The sequence below is a fragment of the Heterocephalus glaber genome, unplaced genomic scaffold (assembly GCF_053883595.1).
Source record: "Heterocephalus glaber isolate CG9 unplaced genomic scaffold, H.glaber_assembly_v1.0 deba00001461, whole genome shotgun sequence".
NCBI lineage: Eukaryota > Metazoa > Chordata > Mammalia > Rodentia > Bathyergidae > Heterocephalus > Heterocephalus glaber.
In genome coordinates this window covers 28,681,204-28,701,132 of record NW_028258308.1, presented here as the reverse complement: position 1 = coordinate 28,701,132, position 19,929 = coordinate 28,681,204, and the positions used below count along the sequence as shown (strand labels likewise).

Here is a 19,929-nt window from a genome sequence, read left to right as displayed (position 1 = left end):
CACACAATTGCCAACCTTTTCTCAGAAAACGTCTTTAAATAACTTCTGATCACACATCTGCTAACCATTTGACACATGTTCCTCAGGACTTTAGTCCTTCTGCGAGATGGGCTGCAGCCTTACAGGGCACCCTCTGACCATCTGCTGCAGTCTGTGGGCCAAGATGGCACTGGGTAGCTCCACTGATTCCACACTTAAGGTCTGCAAATTATCTCTGCTGAGGACCAGCCTGCAGTCCAGATGGATGCTGAATTAGTCAACTTCTTGGAGTCGCTGATAGATTTACATTCAGGGAGCTGCCGTCTGCTGAGCTATTATTTTCCCTCATCCCTTCAGCAAACAGAATTTCAGAGGGGAAAAAAAAGTGTAATTTGAGACTCTTCAGATCTGTGATTTTTTTCCCTATCCAAGTGCGTCATATATGCCCCACCAATCTTTAGGTAATGGATAGCTGTGTCTACACTGCATTCCTCTGAATCACCATTAACCTCTTGAAATAACCTCCGACTGCAGAAAATAAACCCATTTGCTGACCGTATTGGAGGTAAAAAAGACTCACTCAAAGCAAGACTAGGGACGGAAAATAATGTCAAGATAAAATTCTTCTGCCCCACATTGGAAATTAATGTCTAGGCAGGGCTTCCTTCTGCAGTCATCAGCATCGATAGGGAATTGCTGAACATCAGTACCAGACACCTTGCCACGCCCTTTACTTCTATTCTCTCACTGGTCCTCCAAAACCCGCGCGCCTTAATAGTTATTACCCTGTGTTGCAAGACACAGTGGAGTTCAGTCACTCCCTGGGTTTGCCCAGGTAGCAGGCTGCAGACCCTGGATTCCGACCCCGCCAGCCTCACCCCCTCGCACTAGCGGCTGTGCTCTTGAACCACGTGCAGATACAGACACACGCGGCAGGGTGGGGGTTTGCTGTTGCCTGCGTGCAACTCCTCCAGAAGGATCAAAGGGTCGGGCCCTGACGTTGGGAGGTGGGATCAGGGACACAGTGGGCAGGGTTCCAAGAGGCCGTCGCCTCTTTACAAAAAAAAAAGTCAGGTCTGGCGGCGAGCTTCCTTCCTCTCTCCGGTCCCCCGACTAACTCCGTGGGGTTCTCGTCCGGAACCAAGGGCGTGAGCATCCCGTGGGGCATTTCAGGAACCGGGTCCAGGGCCCAGAGAGCGGCGGGAGGGAGCAGGCTCCCCAGCAGGAACCCCACATGAGCACTTCGGGGCTGGCTAACGCGTCTACATTCTCCAAGTACCGGGCAGCCACCAAGCCCAGACTTTCCTGGCTGGGTCTCAGTTAATGCTCAGCCTTTAAAATATTTCAGCAAAGAGGTTTGAAATTAAAACAACCTTTTGGTGACTACCCTCTCAAGCAATGTTTTAAAAAACACTTGCAAGTGCAACTAACATCTACAACATTCCTGAAATAAGCGCTGATTTTGGACTTGTTGGGTGAAGGACCACAAGTAAAGACCCCAGAACGGCCCCCCAAGGAAAGATAAGTAGAAAGGGCACCCGCTGCGCCCCTAGAGCCAGAGGCAAGCGCTAGGATTTAGAATCAGAATAGCAGAGCCACAGCCCCTGCACCCCGCTGGTCCTGACGCGCCCCTAGCCCGAAGCCCTTCCAAGCTCACAGGGGCTCCCGCCTGCGGTCCCCACGCAAAGCGCGGTTAAGAGTCACTACCCCAAATCCTCACACGCGCGCCCTGTTCTCAGGAAAATCCTTAGCAAGCATTTCCAGAGAGAAGAACGACAGTCGCCGACTTGGCAAGGCCAGGTGACATTTCCTCCGCGGAGTCAGTCTCCTCCGCGGAGTCAGTCCCCTCCGCGGGTGACGCCCCCGATGCCCGACAGCAAGGCGCAAGCTAGCTTACGTGTTAGAATCATGATGTCTAGCTTCTCTCTGCACATCCAGGGAGGAGAGCGGCCGGCAGGCAGGAGGGACGTCGAGGCAGCTGGAGGCAGCTGAGTTCCTGCACTGGGACCCACGGCCGTGCTCGGGACGTGCGCCCTCGCGGTTCTCAGCGCATCCTTGCTGGCCTCTCCCTCCCCTCTCCAAGGGCCCACAAAAAACGCGGGTTTCTCTACAGACCAAGAAGAGAAAAGTTCTCAGGGAGCCGGGCGAGGAGCCCTGGGGCGGCTGCTTTTGCTGCGGTCAACCCCGGCCATGGCCCCGAGGCTGGAAGGCTGGAAGGCTGGAAGGCAGAAAGCGCACTCCCACCGGCAGCCCGAGCTCACAGCCCGAAGCTCTCTCCGCCAGCCGCGCCCTCCCGCTGGGTCCGCCCCGAGGGGAGGGATGAGACCTGCAGAGCCGCCTCCGCTTGCTGCCCGGGTCGCGGCCCCCACCTTGGGCTGTCCCCTGGCCCCGCCCACCCCTGGTCCAGGCCCCACCCCGCGCCCCCTCCGCCTCGGAGTGCAATGTTTTCCCTTGGCCTGCACGTCTGCAGCGTGAAGCGACTAAAAGTCGCCAGCTATTGGCCTCTGGGGCAAAGGCAAAGGCCACGAGGCGTTTCCTTGGCGGAGATGTCCCTTCTGGAGCTGGGATCTCGTTCACTTTCCCTTTTTTTCTTGGTGGCTCAGCGCACTTTTTTCCCGCTTTCATTCTGATAGGCATTGCAAATATTTGTGGTAATGGAGGGGAAGCCGACAGATAAGGATGGATCTGTAAAATGGGGGAAAAACGTGCCAGTCTTCCGGACATTCATTGTTCCTTGCCAAAGCTCACAGGAGTACAGGCCAAAGGTAGGGAATAAACCCTGTTGTAGAGAGGGCTTGAGTCTTTATCCAGCACATATTGCGAGACCACCACGGTGGGCACAGTCACAGCTAGTGTCTTCCAGACTGTGGCCTTGGACTCTAATTCAGCGCCAACTCCTGGACTTGTTCTGTGCCAGGTCGGGGAATGCAGATTCAGAATCTCTTTATGGTGAGAATCTGCAATCTCCCCCTAGTCCCTCAGGTGATTCTGAAGCACTTTTAGTTTTTTCAGGCTTCTCATATTCGAAGGAGCTTCATTTAAAAAATTCACAGTAGAATACAATCCTAGTGAGATCTTTAAAAATTCCCGACCAGGATTTTAAGAAAATTTGCTTTGAAGTAATTTGATGCTTTCAACCTGTTATCTCTGGGCAAGGAAATCGGACCTAAACTCATTCATCCAACAGTTACAGAAAAGAGCTTTTGCCCTGTGCCAAATGCTTTTTTAGGTTTGGGAGATAAAGCAGTAAGCAAGAGGCAAACATCCCTTTCCTCCAGGCGTTTGCTTCCTAGTTGCAAAGCTGCACAATAAACAAACAAAAAAAAAATAAGCAAGATATACAAAGCAGGAGAGCGGATAGAGGAATTGAGATCAGAGTTTGTTCTTAAATAGGGCTAAATATAAATTAGACAATAATCTCCTAACCATAGCTTCAAATGTATCGATTTCCTAGCCATCTCTTAATTTACAAATAAAGATTCCCTTTGCCCTCATATTTTCAATAAAACAAAATAAAAATGCTAACACCGCCCGTTGCTCCCTAATTCAGCCAAAGTAGGGTTCAGCTCTGGAGAGCACTGGGTTCCTCCGTTCTACAGATGAGTCTTCCCTCGACTTTGGTTCAACTGTTGGGGCTGCTGGTAATCCAGGGCATGTCTGGCCTCTGCCAGCCCGGAGTTCCTAGCTCTGTAGGGAAAGCAATAGGGTGTGCGGGGTTCTGCGATGTGGAGGTCTGACCTGAACAAGGAAGCCACCCTGGCCCCCTGAAGTGTACACACTGGAGGCCAGGTCAGATGCCCTCAACTGCCACCAAGGGGAAATTGGATTCCAGAGGAGGCCAGGAAAGTTAAGTACAACAACTTGATGTTCCCTGCATGACTATGCTAAGGATTTTAAAAATTCTTCACCGGGATAAACAGAATCCACTTTTAATGCAAGAAAGCCTTCCTTGATTAGCTCTGTGTTTTGAAAAGACTGCTTCAGGCTACAGAGTAAACTTCACACTTAGGAACACATGCCTCTGAAACATACTCAATTTCTTTTATTTCTTAGAAGTTCAAACCTTAAAAATATAGGTATCCCAAGGATCTCTCCCAAAGTATCCCAGTTCTTAGAATAAGCTCTTAATGCTATTGTTTACATACACCTTAGAGGTGAGGCAGTATTCTGGTTTTAGTTATGTTTCTAGGAGTGGGGGTCCGTGATATACCCATTCCCACTTAATGTTCCAGGATAAAAACACACTGACCTTTTTGCCTCTCCTTGTTCAAGCCCCATTCCTGTCTTCTTGATTATTGGTGCTGCCTTCTCTGGATCTTCCTAATATTATTAAATCTCTCTGGAGGTTTGTATTATGTATTGTTCGTAATACAATTTAGTACTAATAACTTCAAAAACATTTTTCTTGGTAATTCATCAGTTTGCGTTTGACCTTTACTGAATCTTGTCTTCTTCCATTCTTTGGTTTATTGGCACAACCTGTGACCACGGCCAAATCCCAACTTTCATAGTTTTAATTCTCATTAAAAAAAGGACAGAATATATTTTGAAGGCTGGCATAGTGGAATAGTGGTTGAAAGGGGATTTTGGGGACAGGTCACTTACTAGCTTTGAGAGGAGCATGTTGTTTAGCCCTTGAATGCTTCTGTTTCTTCTAAAATAGGGAGGTTATAATAGTGTGTATCTCCTGCAGTTTTTATGAGGATTGGATGAGATAATGCACACAAATGGATGGCACTTAAGCAGCACTCAATAGTGTTAGCCCCTATTACTAGGATATACAAATGTCCCTCCATCATCAACAGACAGGTGCCAGGACCTGCATCCCCACCACGGTTGGATACCCAAATCACAAGTCTCTTGTATAAAATGGCGCAATGTTTCCATGTAACCTGTGGATATCTTCCCCCAGGCTTTAAATCATCTCTAGATTAATTATAATATCTAGTACAATATAAATGCTGTGTTACACCAGGTTGTTTAGGGAATAATAACAAGAAAAAAACTTTGCATGTGTTTGGTACAGATAATTTTTTTCCCCAAATATATTTGATTGGTGGTTGGTTGAATCCATGGACAAAGAAGCTGAAGATAGGGAGGGCTGACTCTCCTATTCAGTGGGCACATTAAACTAGAACATGAAATTCCTATTTAAATAGGACCAGATAGAAGGTTAAAACAATACAAAGCAAGCCCTTGATTTTCACCTCTCTGAATCTGAACAGGCTTTACAAACCAGGGGAGAAAGGGTCATTAGGAGTGTGGACAAGCAGAGGTGTTTACCAGTTAGATGAAAGAAAGGCCCAAGGCCCCCTCAGAGTCCTTCCTCTTCATTTAACCTTCAACTCATCACCTGAGGTTTGTTTGTCTGTCACAGGTAGCTGACATTAGACTGAGTTTGTCAGTTGATCTGCACTGACTGAGATTTTGGTATTCAACACTGGACTCTAAAACACAGGAGTTATTTTTGCACTGCAACCCTTTCCCTGCCAGCAGTCACCATCCTCTGAAAGCTCTTCAGTACATGAGAATAAAAATCCATCGCAAATTACACCAGGCTTTGTGGTTATTGTTACTAGTTATCTGTTCTCTGTGGCAGATGTTTTTTTAAAAAGACTTCCTACAGGGCTCTGTACTGTCTTCTCCCTCAGTGTGGGCATCAGACGCAGGGAGGTTATTCTCAGGAGTATTTTATACTAATAGGATTTTTTCACTTTCAGCCATGATATTACCAAAAAAAAAAAAAAAAGATCCCATAACTAACCGCTAACCTGCGGGGCCAAAGGCTCTGTGATGAAGGAAGCTACTCTTTCCTCTGTTTGGTTCTTACCCTATTTTAATGGTTGAAATTAGATGTTACCGATGGTGTCCAAGGACAATTTCTTACATTTTTTTCTGCCATAATGCATTAAAACAAAACTTAAAGGTGCTCAGGCATGTGATACTGGTTGAGTAAAGCAGGTCATGTGGATGGTGAGAACTGGGGAGCCCAGGAACCACCCCCAAGAAGACAGCTGCCCTGTAGGAACTTGCCTGCTGGCATATGGGGACATAACAATCCCAATATGCTGAGCTTCTCTTTTGCAAAAGTCCCTCCTTCCACCCATCCTCTCTTTTTTTCCCTTTCTTTCCTTCTTTCTTCCCTCTCCCACTCTCTTTCGTCTTTTCTTTCTTTCCAGTGCTGGAGAATGAACTCAGACCCCTTCCCATGCCAGGCAAGTGCTGTACCACTGAGTTACACCTCCAGCCCCATTTCTATATTTTTTTTAAAAAAATCAAATCTCCCAAATTTTAGATGTTGGCAACTAATCTTTAAAAAAAAAATTAAACCCATTCCAAATCATTTCAATTTTGGGCTTAATTTAGCCCTAGGGCAATCAATTTAAACCTCTGCTTTAGTGATATGGGCCAAGCAATCTCTGGAAGTTTCATTCTCTCCCCTAGGAACTAAAAGACTCTGCTGCACTTGGAAAATGTAATATAATTTGTGTTCAGTGGACCATTGTGAAATTACTGGAGAAAATAAATTTGATTTGTAATGACAAAGAAAAAAGTTTTGAAAATAATGTTGAACAGTATTTAATTAAGGAAAATAATTAAAGTTGAGATTGAATGGATGTGCTTCAATCATCCATTATTTATAACTACAGTGACCCTAGTCCAAGTTCTCCCCACTCTTTACTTTAACTGATATTTAGTCTTTTCAGAAGCTTTCACATACCCAGGTGCTAGAAGTATAGGATGGAGGAAGAAGAGAAGGTGTACACAGTGAAATAAATGCATCCTCTTTGTGTGTGTGTGTGTGTGTGTGTGTATTATCTGTTAAAATTATTTTTTATATTATTAATTTTTTTGGTACATTTTAGGTATACAATATAATGACATTCATCATTGGGAATTTGCACCTTTATGTAACCTATATTGGATAGTACTTTTTTCCCTATTCCCCTGCCCTCCCTTCAACCCCTCTGCCCCTCCTTAAAATGCATCCTCTTTTAATTTTACCTGAAGTAGCTCTCTGGTTCAGTTAGACCTTTTTGACTATAACATTTGAATAATTTAGTTCAAAATATCTGGAAGGTAAATCTAATCTCCCAGAAATATTTTTAATAAGGGACAGAGAGCCTGTACAACAAAAATGATATAAATCTACTTTCTGGTTAATCATTTAAACCCCAAATATACATGAACCTGGCATTGTACATTCATTCGACAGATACTCATTAAATTGTAGAAAAGGGAGTGTGTTGTGTGTGAAACAAAAACACACGAAGGATTGGCCCTGGGGCCTGGGCTGGAAGGAGAAAGCAGTTGGGCAGAAAATAGGGAGATATGGCTCTGTCCAAGTCAGGAAGTGGGTTTGAACATGCTGAATTCTCACGGTGGTGTTTACAGTATTCATGGTAGAATTTCCTTTTAAAGTCTAGTTCACCTAAAGACTCAGACGTGGGTTAGCCCAAGGATTCACTGGTAAAAATGGCAGAAAAGACGAGAACCCAGGAGTGCTGGATCCATCAAGCCTCTACCACAGCTCCATTTCCATTTGACCTTTGCCAGTGACAACTTGATTCTTTCAGGTAGCCTCTGACTACCCAAAAACCAAGCAAATGGAAAGTAAACAAGTTTTGATTATTTTTGACTCCATGAAAGCAATTAGGTTACTTTCCCACCAAATTAACCAATTTAAAGGGCATGCTTTGATTCTTTGTCTCTTCTGCTATTATCCTTAGATTTAGTAGCTCTTTTTGAACTGGCAACACATAATTCATTCATAGGGGACCATAGACAATGTTATTTTGTAAGAACTAATAATATTTAATCTTTTGTTTTCTTATTATTTAAATTTTATAAAATAAAACCTCATCATTAGACTACCAGAAATAATTATTAATGTATTACATTTGCATGTCTAGCCTCCCAGTCATACAAAATTGAAATTATTTATATATATAGAATGTAATATTTTATTTCACTTAATATAGCTAGAGAATATGATTTATTACAGTTGCATTATATTCATCTAATGGACATGCCATTAATTGATGAATGTTGAGCTTTTATTTATTCACCATTTTTTCTTTAACGGGCATTCTTACGTAATCCACATATTTAAAGAACAAGAATGATAATTTCCTTAATCAAGTTCACTTACTTTGAATTGAAAGGTCAAGGGATACATATAGCTGTATATAATATTTAAATAGGTATGTACATTTATATATGTAATATATATAATAGATGCATATATTATATATTATATAATACTTTATATGTTATATATAATATATATATATCAGAAAGTTTATTTTTTTTATATTTTTCACCACATTTTTAATGTACCAATTTCCCTTAACGTTCAGTATTGTGGGCAATATAATTTAAATTTCTATTGCTAATTTGATAAACAAAAATATCACATTTCATTATTGTTTACATTTGTTTAAGTACCAAACTGGTTGAATATTTTTATAGTAAAATATCCTAACATATAATTTACCATCTTAACCATATTTAAGTGAGGGGCTCATCAGCATTCATTGCAATCACAATGTTGTGTGGTCTTTACCACTATCCATCTCCAACATATCTTTGTCATCCCAAACTGAAGGTCTGTATCTAATAACTCCCTATTCTCCTACAACAGCCCCTTGTAACAACAAGTCTACTCTTAGCCTTTAGAGATTTGACTATTCCAGTCTTTTCTGCCTAGCTTATATCTACTTATTCCTATAGCTTTTTGATGGACCACTGTCTTTCCTTTTTAACTTTATAAGTATTATGCACATAGTCAAGATATTGGCCATTTGTCACTTAGTATAAAAATATTTTTACTTTCCAGCTTATGAATTCAAGATTTTAAAAATTAATCTTCAGAGAACATTTGAAGATCTTAGTTCTTTTAAATTATTAACTAGGAATTTACTTAAGTAATATTCTCTGCATAGTTTGAAACTAGAAATGCCAAAACACAAAATCCATTTACAAAACAAAGTCATTTAATGTCTGGGATTTTTTTTGCTTTATTTTAAATTACATATGTATTATGTACTCAAAAACAATTCTAGCTATCTTATTTTATTTTTTCCATTTCCCTCAGTATCACATATACATGGCCACCAGGGCCTACGGCTAAAAGTCAGAATCAAAGAATAAATTGAAGACATAGGGGCACTAAGTTTTTGAGAAACTTTCTGACTTTTAATTTTTCCATAAGTGCAATGTCTGTGTGTACATGTGCGTGCACCTACCTGTAAATAAATAATGGGACATCTGTAAGTTTTTAAAGAACTAAGTACAATACTGAGATAGTCATTTTTAACCATTCACCTTGTAAGTAAAGACACATTTTTAGTTTGGCTCTCTACAGTCTTGCTTACAAGAGCAGTTTAGATAGTTGCCCACAAACTCTGACTTTTAAAAACAATATCTAGATATCATTGCCAAATAAAATTGTCCATCATAATTTTGTTTGCCCTAAGGAGATGATCTGTGTTCCTTTGAACTACGATATGTTACTCGGGCTGGGGATTTAGCTCAGTAGTTTCGCTGCCTGCTGCGCAAGTGCGAGGACCTGAGTTCGATCCCTGGTACCAAAAAAATCCCAGTGAAAATAGAAGGAAAAAATACAATATGTTACTCTTTCTTTATGGTGAATTGGTTCTAAAATAAAGATACTGCAGGATGGGTTTGGACAACTGCTTGAAAATTATAAACAGTTCCCTTTCTTAGTTGCTAACTACAGCATGTTGGTCATTACAGTGTTGTTTCTGGAAACCCCTACACAGCTCCAGATCATTAACTTGCTTTAATCGTCAACAGGAGAACAGAGCTGCACTACATCCCCAAGTTTGGCTTTTCATATATAACTCACTCACTCAATTATCTCTTACTACTTCATTTGAATTAAGCTGTATTTTAGGGAAGCTGCAGGACAACAAATGGTACTTATACTGGCGATTGAACCTAGGGCCTCACATGTGCTAGGCAAGGGCTCTACCACTGATCAATCCCCAATTTTTTTTTTTTTTTTTATTCCAATTAGGATCTGACCAAGTTGCCCAGGCTGGCCTGGAACCTGGGACCCTCCTACCTCAGCCTCTAGAGTAGCTGCATCACAGCACTCAGCTAAAAAATTGACCCATGAATTGTGAAAGACTAATATTTGAGGATTTCTCAGTAGAGACAGGACTAGATTGGACCTCTCTTACACAAATGTTCTGTTGATGATCAAACAACTATTTTCATCTTGGTTGTTGCCATCATTTTGATGGGCTTACAAGCAAGTATATAAACAGCAATAAACATAGCAAGAGATTAGAAAAGCCCAACAAATTTGATAACTGAATTCTACAGATGTCTGAATCAATAAAAATAAAAGCCTAGCTATATATGATTTATGTGAGCTATATAAATATATTACTATATGAAAGATTGGAAGTAAAAGACATAAGAAGTAAATAAACTAAAGAAAAGAAAATTAGAATAGTTACATAGATATCAGAAATGAAAGACTAATTCACGAAAGACTGTAAGTGACAAAGGAATTACTATGAAACACTACAAAGTTCATTTAACAAGAAAATAAAAGTATTCTGAATCTGTGTGCCCATAACAAAAGAGTTTTAAATTTTAAAAAGCAAAAATTAGAAAGATTGACAAGCATCACATTGGTGAGAGATTTCGATAGACTTCTCACAATTCTGTATCTATTAGACAGAAAAAGCCAAACAGAAAAGTTTTATGATCACATGGATATAACTGTACTTATTAATGAGAATATATCCATTATTAATGCTGCAATATTGAGAAAATAAAAAAGAAACCAAAATAAAAGCACTTTACTAAGCCATAAAGCAAATCTCAACCAACTTCAGAGAAGTGATATCATAGCAGCAACTGTGATGGTTTTAAAACATTTCCACAAAATCTCTGGGAATCTTCTCATCAACAGATGGAGTACTGTCCTCTCCTTCTGAACCCAAATGGTTTTTTGTGACCTTTAATGAACATAATGTAGCACAATGATCCTGCATTACTTCCAAGGTAAGCTAGGAAAGGTCATGTAGTTTTAGTGAGTTTTTCTTGGTATAATCACTCTCAAGTCTTAAGCTGTCATGTAAGTTTAGTTATCTTGAGCCCCTTATTTGGAGAGATCAAATGGAAAAGCCTCAGAGAGAATGTGCAGAAGAGCTCCAGCTCTTTCAGCACACAGTTGTGAGTTTTTTCAGCCCAAGCACATGTGAAAGGAGAAGTCTCTGAGACTCCCTAACCCCAGCCATCATCTGACTCAGCTGCCATTGAGATCCTATGATGGGTAAGTTAAGTATCCACTGGACTGGGTTAAGGATTGACCTGATAGCTGGTAAAGCATTCTTCCCAGGTATGTCTGTGAATTACTTCTGCAAGAGTTAACATTTGAATCAATGGAATGGGCAAGGAAGATCCACCCTCATTCAGTGAGAGCAGGCAGTTGAGAGCTCAGATGAACAAAAGGAAGAGAAAAGCCAAGCTGATCTCCCTTCTGGAGCAGCAACATCTATCTTCTCCTCCCCCTTCACATCAGAACCTCAGCTTCTCTAGCTTTGGCAACCTGGGACTTACACCAGTGGGCCCCAGACTCTCAAACCTTCAACCTGGCACTGAGAATTATACCAGTGGCTCTCCTAGTTTTAAGGTCTTTGGACTTAGGCTGAGGCAGACTACCAGGTTTCCTGATTTGCCATTTTGCAGATGGTATATTGTGGGAATTGTCAGCCTTATGATCAAGTCAGCCAATTCCCATAACAAATTAATTCTGTCTGTCTGTCTATCAGTTATCTTCTATCTCTCCTACTGGTTCTGCTTCTCCAGCAAACCCTGACCAATACAGACTCTGAGGAAGAACTGACCAGCTGTGTCCAGTCAACACTCAGATCCATAAGCAAATAAGTGATTATTATTGTTTGAAGCCATTTTCCTGAGGCAGTTTGTTATGTAGAAACAGATAACCAGGACATCCACAGTCTGATTAAAATGCAATAAAATCAGAAACCAACAGGAGCAATATAGATGATAATACTTTTATTTATAATTTGAAACATTACCAAATGTCTCATGGTTATTGGAGAATCCTACTAAAAATTAACATATGGAAGGAGAATGACAATATTGCATTTTTAAACTTGTGAATTTCAGTGGAATCCAATATTTGATGAGATATATAAGCTTCATTGCTTATATTAGCAAACAAGAAATGCTAAAAGTAATTGTGTACCCAGTTTAGAAAAAGTACAGAAAAGAATAAAAATTGGAAAATTATAAGTAAAATTAATATAAGTAAATTAATAAAAATTAATATAAGTAAACAAATACTAAATTAACAACACAATAATAAATCAACAAATAATAAATATAAATAAACAAATAAATTAATATAAGTAAATTAATAAAATATAATGAAATTAATATAAGTAAAATTAATAAGCAAAATTAATATAATAACATTAAATTAAAGATATGAACAGGCATGGGAAGAATGGTGAATAACATGGCAAATGCTCAAACTCATTAGTAATCAGAAAAATGCAAATCGAGACTATAATTTGTTACTATTTTATATATACTAAATTTACCATTAAAAATGCCAAGCTCTCAATGATGAAAATTCTTATCAATTGCTGGCAGACTTTTATATTGGTTCAACCACTCAGGAAAACAATTTTACATTCATTTTAAAGCTAAGCATTGGCAATGGCATGACCCAGCAACTCTGCTCTGACGTAGAGAGGGTACCCTAGGTAAACCCTTGTACATATACATCCAGAAAACCAAATAATATATACAGAGCATTATGTTAGGAAAAACTAGAAATAATCCAATTCCATTAGCTGCACAACAGATCTTAAAAACAGCATATTTATAGAATAGAGCACTACATAGCAGAGAAAATAAGTGAGCTAGAGCTATAGGCAACAACATGGATAAATCTTTGAAACTATGTTGGGTGAAATATCAAAATTAAAAGCAAAGTGCTTACATGATGTGACAGTTAGGTGGACTGACACCTGGATTGACTTCAGAGATGCCCAACACATCGGTAAAGCACGCTTCTTTCTGGGTGCTTCTGGGTCGATCATACAGTGCTGTCTCTGGTCCCTGCACCCTTCCTCTCTGGCACTGTTCCCCTGCTCTGCTTTCCACCCAACAAGAACAGAGCAGCTTTGCTTTGCTATTCCCTTCTGCCATGATGTTTCTGCCTTGGAGCCAGCTGTACGCTGAAAGTCCATGAGGTGACTGATACCCAAGGTGAAAAATTAATACAATAGGAATGGAACAATAAATTCAACATCAAAGGTTGTGATTTTCTGTGGGGAAAGACACAGAGACTCACCGGGGAAGAGCACCTGGGGAGCTTTAATAGGAAAAAGAATATTCTGGTTCTTCAGTTGTATGATGAATTAGCAAGTATTGTATTATTATGTCTCAAGACTTACATGCTGTGGACTCTTTAAATACACTGTAATATTTGCAGTCTCAGTTATATTACACTGCAATGTTACTTATGTCTTTAAAAGACTTTTTCTCATTTTAAAATCATTGTTAGTTATCCTCTGTGGCAGTGTTCTTACTAAACAGTTCCAAACTAATGAACTAGTGATACTAAAAGTGGTACCTACTGACTTTTTTCTTTTTTTTGGTGTCCAGGATTGAACTTGGGACCTTGCACTTGCAAGGCAGGCGGCAGAATCACTGAGCTAAATCCCCAGCCCCCTTACTGACTTTCTAATATCCAAATGTATAAATTATTTAAAATAATCCCCCAATCTCTCTTATTTCTTCCTTTATACATCATCAAAGCTAGTAAGATCATTAGAGGGAAACAATGATAATAGTAGTTATAATAACTTATTTCTGTAAAGGAACATCTATTTTCTATCGTTAATGTTGACTCTAGTTTTATTACATGGGTTCTAAGAGATGGGCCTTCCATATTTATTTCAGTTCCATATTTTAAAAAAAGTTTCATTATTAGTATTGCTTATGCTATTAGAATGGTTAAAGTTGGGAGAACGAACTCCGAGGTAAGGTTGTGGAAAGGTTTACGATGGAGGGAAAAACAAACCAGGAAATTTAATCTAGACACACAACATTTCTGGATACTTTTGACTTGACTGGGCCCTGATATTGCACTGCTTCTAAACAATGCTTTGGAATCTGCTTGGAATTGAGAAAGAATAAAAGAGTGCTGATTGATGTAATATAACATTTAAACCTCTCTAGGATACGGGCTGGGCATTTAGCTCAGTGGTTTCGCCGCCTGCTGCTCAAGCGCAAGGACCCGAGTTCAATCCCTGGTACAAAAAACAAACAAACAAAACAAAACTTCTCTAGGATAATTAATCTAAATTTGAGCAAGATAAAGACAAAATCTTCTGTCAGCATCCCCAAAAGAGTGTTATATGTAACCAATCAGTTCACAATTTACTCTTTATTTCTTCATTTGTCTGGTGTGTTTTGCATGCCGGTATCTAGGAAGCATACTTCAGTTAAATTTTTTCTTCACTAGGCCATAACAGAAGCTGGACATACCAGTTAAATCACTTAGAGTCTCCCTTAGAACCCAGTTTCTTAACACAAGTGTGGTCTCCTGGAGAAGTGAGGGATCTAACCCAAAACTCTGACCTAAATACATCTCCAGCAGAAAACTGAAGAAGGACAAATGGAGCCCCAGCCAGCTTCCCTAAATTAGTATGCGTGGATTTCTTTTTCCCCTTTTCAAAATTAATTTAATGCTTCTCTGTATTAACAGCTTCGGGACCCAAATTATTCTACATCAAGCACTTTGATTCTTTCTATCATCAATCTCCAATTTTAAAATCAGAAAAGGAAGTTCTTTCATACTGATTTCCAGATCTTCTGACTGATGTCAAGCATGCTAATCTGCACATTCTGCTGTTATGGACAACCATGAGCCCTGACCTGAAAACTACATGTGTAATAAGTCAAATCTAATGCAGTGGGGCTAAGATTTGAAGGTACTGTGCTCACCTACATACTGTGACTGAGAAAGTTGGGTCTGAGAAAGTAGGCCAAGAAATTCTGGTTTCTAGTCTACTAATAGATAAGCAGGGCCTGCAGGGAGAAGAACTAAATCCTAAGTATATATGTGTGTGGTATACAAATGAGACACAGACATGCTGTTACTTCTTCCTCAGTAACTTAAGTCTTAAGGGTTTTTTTTTTTCTAAAGGCTTCACCTAGAGCTTCTTGGCTCTATGCTCTCACTTCTCTTTCAAGTGTTTCTTAGAATGCAAACACCTAGTTGACCAGTAATGGGGTGGTAATATTTTCATGATACTAATTGGAAATCTTTCAGCAAAACCACAACCCAGGAAGCTCAATCTCAGTGCTGTTAACCTGACACAACATAAGTCAAGTCAATTTTTAGAGCCTCTCCATTGCACTTCTTAGTTCAAATCCCATCCCAGAATCAAAGGTTTTTTTCCTAGTTTCTTGTTCACAACATATACGAATACTATTTTTTCCTTTAATTTCTCCCAGACTCCAAAACAGCAACTCTGCTACTTCATTGTATCCTTAGCATTAATCATCTCCTCATTCCCTGTTCCCAGAACTGGCAATGAAACCATCTCTTTCATTTGCAGGAATGAATGCTCTGACTCGACTTCTTTTCTTGTTCAACACCCCTTTATGGAAGCAATGCCCTGCTCATTGTCTGGATGTGAAGATTTAATATTTATCCTCTCTTCATCTCCTCCTTACTGCAGTCTACATATTCTGCTCTGGTCCTTCTTTGTGGCTCTACCCAGCTCTATGTGTACCTTTATTCTTCCTGGCCACACATGGGCAACATGAATATTTCTCAGGTTCTCTTTTATAGTTCCTTACTTTTTCTCCCAACTGCAGAAAGGCAAAGAGATCATGTGTATGAGGCCAGCCTTATCACCAGTTGGAAGAACATTTGTACATAGGAAGGAATGTACAGTTAAAAACAAACATTAGTTCCCATTGACTAGGGCTGATAAAACAGGTGATTTGGGGATGAAAGGCTCCATGAACAGTCCCTGGGGTCATTAGGCCTCTTGTTTGCAAGAGATTTGGGAAGACTTGCCAAGGCAAATTCTCTCCAAATGTAGAAGACAGACTCCATTCTGCTCGTGACAAAAGCATTTATTTTTATTAAAGACCTCTCCCCAGAGCTATAGTAGGCATTTCCTAAGATCTTTCAACTCTTGGCCAGTATTAAATCAACCATTTGTTTCTGAAGGTGTTGTATTGTCCACAAGACCAACATCAGTTGAGTATCTTTTATGGTCTCGATGTATAAGTGTAAAAGAGAGAGAGAGAGAGAGTGTGTGTGTGTGTGTGTGTGTGTAAATACATTTTTCCTCAATTGCCTAAGGCAGCTTAAAAGAAGTGGAGAAGAAAGACAAGACTATGTGTTGGATCAGGGGAGGCTTGATGACTTCTCATATTGTATTTATCTATTTATAATTTTTTAAAAAGAGATGGGAATTTCAGGATTTTGCTCAGGCTGGTTTTGAACTGCTGAGCTTGAGTGATTCTCCTACCTCTGCCTCCTGAGTAGCTTGGACTGTATTAACACATCCAGCTACATCTATCTATTGTTAAAAAATTTTCTTCTATAAGATAGAAATTTGGGGAGTGTTTTCCTTTAAAATTCATTTGACGTAATTGAGGAGTCATAACCAAGAGAGCTGACAGAGGCTAAGAATTATATGGCTTGATCATTCCTTTAAAGGTGTATTTTTTTTCTCCTGATCACATTAAACCAATTGGGAGGATGGTAAGTAATAATAAGGGTTTCATTGTCTCTCTTTTTTCCTTTGTCTCTGATACTCTAATTACTCCTTATATTGCACTTAACAAGGAGCCATGGAAGAGCCATGGTGTGTAGCCCTGATCATGTGACTCACTGGCACAGACAGGGATTGTGAGACACATGACTGGCTGTAAACACAGAAGCCTGAGATGGTTTTAATATCCTCTTAGACAGAAGCATGACAGATTAGTGGGGACTCCTTTCTCAGGAAACCAAGCCTCTGGCTATAGCTTTGTCTTTAACTCAGGCTTGGATCTTTATAAACATTTTCCTGCTGAACTTTAAAGGACCTATGCTTTTCAGCAATAGTTTAATGTGCATGAAACAAAAACTCAGATAAAGGACCGAAGCATAAAATGTCATTGAAGGATCTGATTACATCAGATGGTTTTTACAAACCTAGAATTTACATCCAGAATATTTCAACAGAGAATTCTTTCACTGGAGAAACAACCTTAAAAATTCATGAGCCTATATAAGTAGTACAGAATCCTAATTATTTTAAAGAAATGCAACAACTTCCTATATTCTATCAGGGACAGGCTGTAGTCAAGGTCCTCAGTTAAGTGCGTTGGTAAGAGCTGTCTAAAGATGGAGCGATGTAGTTGGGACACAATAAACAGGAACTATGGGGAGTTGGAAACATACCATGATGAAACATCTGGGGAAGGTGAATTATAGAGAGGAGAATGTGAATCCCTAAAAAATGAGTAATGATCTGAGGAAAGATATTTGAAGAAAGTGGACCCGATAAAATGAAAAAGAAAAACATAAAGAGGATCTGAATACACAAAAAATACAAGATATTGACATGGGAAGACTTAGTATTGACAATGTTAATTTTTTCTCAATTGATGTCAGTCTAAAGAAATATCCATGAAAACACTAATAGTCTGTTTCAAGAGTAATGATCATTAGGGGCTGGGGATTTAGCTTAGTGGTGCCCACACCTGCCTCATAAGTGCAAGGTCCTGAGTTCGATCCCTGGTTCCCCCCTTCAAAAAAGAATAATGATCATTAGCATGTTGAGTGCTATCTATGTCACATACTTTCAGAGTATTTTGATCTGTTAAATAGTTTAGTCCCCCAAATAATCTTTTTTTTTTTTTCCCAGTGCTGGGGATTGAACTCAGGACCTTGCACTTACCAGGGAGGTGTGGTGCCACTGAGCTACATCCCCGTCCTCCAAATAATCTTGTGATTATTAACATACCATTTTATAGATGAGAAATTTAGTTTTTTTAGATAGAGTTTAAACAACCTGCTTAAGGTCCTGCAGCAAGTAAACAGTAGAATTGAGATTCAAACCCAGGGATATAGGCTCTAGAGTCTATGTGTCCAAGTAAGCACTATCTGTGGTTTCAAATCAGAGGAACTTAACAGAGAGTGTACAGATTGAGTCTGATACAAGAATGTATTAAATGTACCACTGTATATCCACAGAGGAATAGATGGATGGTTATTCGATATCTGAAGTTGAGACACCTGGTTAGATGGTTGGAAATAGAGTTGATCTCTAGCCTACTCTTCACACCAAAGAATTTTTCAAATGTATCAAAGGTATAAAAATATAAAATGACCTGAAAAAAGCCAGGATGACTAGAGGCAGGAATTGGGAGACTTACTTTTTATTCTATATGAAAGTGTACCTTTTAAATCTTATGCTCTTTGCATTTGTCATCTGGTACTGTTACTTTAACTGTGCTTATGTGTGTGCATGCCTCTGTGTGTGTGTGTGTGTGTGTGTGTGTGTGTGTGTGTGTGTGGTGGATAATACCAATAGCATTCAGACTTGGTCCTGAAGAACACACATTGCTATCCTCAAAGCATGCAACCATCTTGTGTCTTGTTTTACTCAATATTATATATTTCCTACTTTGTATAGTTTCTTCTTAATTGAACAGTATGGATGTTTGCTCCAGATTTACCAAATACAGTCTCAAGATTGCTTTGAATGTTCAACTTCACTAGAATGTTGAGGTATATTTTGGGGGCAGGCCTGATTCTGTAGAGAAATCTAAAAAAGTAACAACAATACCACATCTTCCAAAGTTTGCATACCTTGATCCATCAGAGAAGTGTTCTGAAATGGCACAGGAGACACTAGCTACCAGAACTGACAAGTCTGTGTGCTTTTTATAATAGATACAAATCATTTTTGGGAGCTCATCTGAAAAGTTTTTGGAGAGAATTCAATAATTCTAAGTTTATAAATGTAGAATCATAAGGAATGACTCAGTATATTTAGTTACTTTCAGTGTTATCACAAATTTTAAGTAAAGCATCTTTGTTTTTGTGAAGTTATATATTATTCTCAGTAAAGGATGTGATGGTTTTCATTTCCATAGAATATTGAAGTATTTTGTAGAAATACATTGAATCATTGCCAGTTTGTGAAACTCTAATTGTGAATACTCATATAATGAATGCTGTGTTTTCTTTAGGCTTAAAAATGGACTTATGCAATTTTCTGGAACTTTGTCAATTATCTGAAAAGTGGTTGCCATTTTTGTTTTGGGGAGTTTGTGAAGAAACTCATTTTAAGCTTATGACTTAGTTATATAACTGTTAACAATTTTGACCACTATACTTTTTGAGGTGTATTCCTTTCCAACTTGTTAGATCTGCACATTTTTTTCTTCTCCTGGGAATGTTCTATTCTCTGCTTTAAAAATTTTTTTAAAATTTGTTCTTCACTGCATAGTCACACACATCTAGTACAGGAAAAGTAGTTGATACAGATGATCAAGAAAGAAAAAAATAGAAAAACCACTCAGTCTTCTACATAGAAATAGGCACTATTAATATTTTGATATGTAGATAAGGAGACCCTACTGTGTCAATCACTAATTTTTGCAAATTTAAAAAACTTCTAAATGTAATACATACTTACATTTAAAAATCAAATAATATAGAATTGATTGAACTTAAAAGTGAAACACCTCCTTCTGTAGAGGTAGTGTGGTTATTCAAATCATCTTCCATGCAAGTATTTGTATAATCTATATGTTCTTTCTGTTATGTGTGTATATGTGTGCATGTGTTTGTGTATCTCCTTGTTCTTTGTATTCATGAATTTCCATGTAGACTATTCTTGCAACTTTCTT

General features: G+C 39.1%; 1 protein-coding gene across 5 annotated transcripts in view; it reads right to left on the bottom strand.

Annotated features, from left to right (window-relative positions):
• The window catches only part of Dlc1 (DLC1 Rho GTPase activating protein), a 404,145-nt gene that overhangs the window by 39,931 nt on the left and 344,285 nt on the right, over positions 1-19,929 (bottom strand). The window contains exon 1 of one of the 5 annotated variants that reach the window (XM_004867642.3): positions 1,877-2,292. The exons of the other annotated variants lie outside the window; for them this stretch is intronic. Within the exon in view, the coding sequence (XP_004867699.1) occupies positions 1,877-1,913 (37 nt within the window). The 5' untranslated portion in view covers positions 1,914-2,292. Of the gene's footprint in view, positions 1-1,876; positions 2,293-19,929 lie in introns of those variants that run through there. 5 annotated transcript variants of the gene reach the window in all.